Source organism: Chiloscyllium plagiosum, unplaced genomic scaffold (assembly GCF_004010195.1).
Source record: "Chiloscyllium plagiosum isolate BGI_BamShark_2017 unplaced genomic scaffold, ASM401019v2 scaf_5770, whole genome shotgun sequence".
NCBI classification, from domain to species: domain Eukaryota; kingdom Metazoa; phylum Chordata; class Chondrichthyes; order Orectolobiformes; family Hemiscylliidae; genus Chiloscyllium; species Chiloscyllium plagiosum.
Genome location: NW_025213753.1, coordinates 24,375 through 27,660, shown reverse-complemented (window position 1 = coordinate 27,660; position 3,286 = coordinate 24,375). Strand labels below are relative to the sequence as shown.

General features: G+C 51.2%; 1 protein-coding gene across 1 annotated transcript in view; it reads right to left on the bottom strand.

The window, feature by feature from the left end:
* Positions 1-2,414: 2,414 nt before the first annotated feature.
* The window catches only part of si:ch211-63p21.2 (FH1/FH2 domain-containing protein 3), a 5,498-nt gene continuing 4,626 nt past the window's right edge, over positions 2,415-3,286 (bottom strand). Inside the window, exon 3 of the mRNA XM_043686305.1 lies at positions 2,415-2,853. Coding sequence (XP_043542240.1) covers positions 2,785-2,853 — 69 coding nt within the window. The 3' untranslated portion in view covers positions 2,415-2,784. The remainder of the gene's footprint in view (positions 2,854-3,286) is intronic.

Genomic DNA, 3,286 nt, shown 5'->3' with positions numbered 1-3,286 from the left:
AACAGGGTGAGAGAGAGCACGAGGGATTCAGCAAGAGACACAGAAAGAGGGAGAGACGGGCCGAGAAACAGACAGAGAGAGGGAGACTGAGAGAGGCACAGAAAGGAGTGAAGGCTACCGTTAGAGGGAAAGTGACAAGGGCAGGTACTCGATTCAACTGAAGAGAGAGAGACCTGGAAAAATACACAGGGACAGGGAGACAGGAGGTGGGAAGGCAAAGAGAGACAGAGCAACCTCGAAGTGAGAGATGGAAAGGCTGGTATCTCGATAAACGGGGCAGTCGGGATAAAGAGGGACTTAATTTCCCTTGTGGTTCTTGGTCACCGTGCCTGGCATTGGCCTGAGTGCCAGACAGGAAATCACAGCCTCCCCTGTGGTCAGCAAGTTCACGCTTGACAAAAAAGACTCCTTGCTTTACGGCACGTCGGTTAGAACGGGGCAGGAAATCGGTGAAGCTGTTGTGTTGTACGTACAATATTCTGTCCTGTCCTTTCACAACAGTCGTTAGGTTTCTAACGTGGAATACATCTGCGCCATCGTTTATCCAGACATGCATAGTTTCTTGTAACCTGACGAAATGACAGATTGACCACGGGGAACTGGGAAAGGTTGGGGGGAGGGGGGGGCAAACTATTGTATAAATGAAGCGTTGGGCAATAAAAGCCATGAAATGGTGCTGTCAAACAGAAAGGGAGAGGATTCCTGCAGTCAGAGGCAGCAGCGGATTGTGAGGGAGCGTGTGTGTGTCAGGGTGACAGTCAACGGTCACTCGTAATAAGGTGATGTTCCACACAGCAAGAGCTCACCCTGGCAGTGCACTGACAGACTGGCCATATCTGTACAACGTGACAGAGGAACATGTTGGGTCCCAGACCTCAGGGAGACCGCCCTGGGAGTGTTTGATGGGTGGGACAGTGTAGAGGGAGCTTTACTCTGTATCTAACTCCGTGCTGTCCCTGTCCCTGGGAGTGTTTGATGGGGGGACAGTGTAGAGGGAGCTTTACTCTGTATCTAACCCCATGCTGTCCCTGTCCCTGTGATGGGGTGGGGACAGTGTAGAGGGAGCTTTACTCTGTATCTAACCCCATGCTCTCCCTGTCCCTGGGAGTGTTTGATGGGTGGGACAGTGAAGAAGGAGCTTTACTCTGTATCTAACTCCGTGCTGTCCCTGTCCCTGGGAGTGTTTGAAGGGGGGACAGTGTAGAGGGAGCTTTACTCTGTATCTAACCCCGTGCTGTCCCTGTCCCTGGGAGTGTTTGATGGGGGTGGGTGGGTTTAATGATTGTCCCCCAGTCTCTCTATCTGGTGAGGTCTCTCCAACCCTCTCGTTCTCACACTCCTGCTTGTGGAGGGACGTTACATCCAAGTCGTCGCGATATAATCACCCGCTGGGAAGGCAGGGGGTAACCCATTCCTGGGGTGGCCTCAGGGGTTAATGCCAACTCCGCGCGGACGGTCACCCGAGGGTGGAATCAAACCTTGGGTCCTTGGCACTGCGGGGCAGCATTGCTGACCACTGAGCCACCGCACCTCCCTTAACATTTATCCCGGCTGCCGGGTTTGCAGCCGAGACAGATAACCATCAAGTTTATTCCTACACACACACACACACACTCTCACATACACACGGACACAGGTACACACAGAACACACACACTCCCACACATGCACCCCCTCACAGACTTAAGACACTCTGCACTCACTACACACACACACACACACACGTTCTCACACTCACAACCCCCACCCCAGACAGACAGACACACACAGACAGACAGACAAAGACCCACATGCTGACACGTATCTTGTGTGGTGAGTTTGTACACTTTGCTCAAAAACTGCATACATTCCTGTAGATCTCGGAGCTCAAAAACTGCATGAATTTATGTAAAACTCCGTTATCTCACTTTTTAGATTAGAATCAATCTAAACAGCATGGCATAGACAGAGAACACAGGGGGCTAACACCTTCAACATATTGTCTAGCTATCACCATTGTTAACCGCGAACCCGAGAATGCAACTTTAAAAAAAGGGTTAAAAGTCACACAACACCAGGTTATAGTCCAACAGGTTTATTGGAGCGTCGCTCCGAAAGCTAGTGTGCTTCCAAGTAAACCTGTTGGACTGTTACCTGGTGTTGTGGGATTTTTAACTTTGTATACCCCAGTCCAACACCGGCATCTCCGAATCTTTAAAAAAAACGTTTTGTGATTTACACATGAAAGAAGTGAAACTATCACGGTATTCTAACAGGTGAAAGGCTTAACAGACAATTTCAGTTACATCACACTGTAAATGTTTGCTATAAATTCTGTGTGAGTATTGTGTCCTCCACAACCACCTGATGAAGGAGCGTCGCTCCGAAAGCTAGTGTGCTTCCAATTAAACCTGTTGGACTACAACCTGGTGTTGTGTGATTTTTAACTAAGAAGTTTATTAACAGTGCAAACTATTTAGATTGTTGTGAAATGGCGGATTAACACACAGTCTGGGTTCGAGACGTGCTGACTGCATAGAGATAGAGTCAGAGAGATGTACAGCATGGGAAAACAGACCCTTCAGTCTAATCCTGTCCATGAAGCAATGCTGATTGTAAGGTAGAGCCTGCTATTATTAGTGATAGATGCGACTGAAGGGGAGTACCTTTGTAAGGAACAGCATACTGTATCTGTGCTTATTAATGTGCTCTGGGATCCAACCTGAACAGTCACTGCCATATTACAGCAACAGAAGAGGCCATTCGTCCCATCAAGCCCCCTGCTAGCTCTCCGTCGAGCGGTCCTCACTCTGACAGTCTGCTCTCCTTTTGTCTCTTGTCCCCTCGGTCACCGCGGGAACTTCTGGGCACCGCCTTCATCGGAACGAGACATTGAAAACATTGGGAATTTAGTACAAACAGGAACAGCAGGAGGCTATTCAGCCCCTCCCCTCCTCCAGCCTGTCGCACGGGAACAGCAGGAGGCCATTCAGCCCCTCCCCTCCTCCTCCAGCCTGTCGCACAGGAACAGCAGGAGGCCATTCAGCCCCCTCCCCTCCTCCAGCCTGTCACACAGGAACAGCAGGAGGCCATTCAGCCCCTCCCCTCCTCCAGCCTGTCGCACGGGAACAGCAGGAGGCCATTCAGCCCCTCCCCCCCTCCTCCAGCCTGTCACACAGGAACAGCAGGAGGCCATTCAGCCCCTCCCCTGCAGCCTGTCACACAGGAACAGCAGGAGGCCATTCAGCCCCTCCCCTCCTCCAGCCTGTCGCACGGGAACAGCAGGAGGCCATTCAGCCCCTCCCCT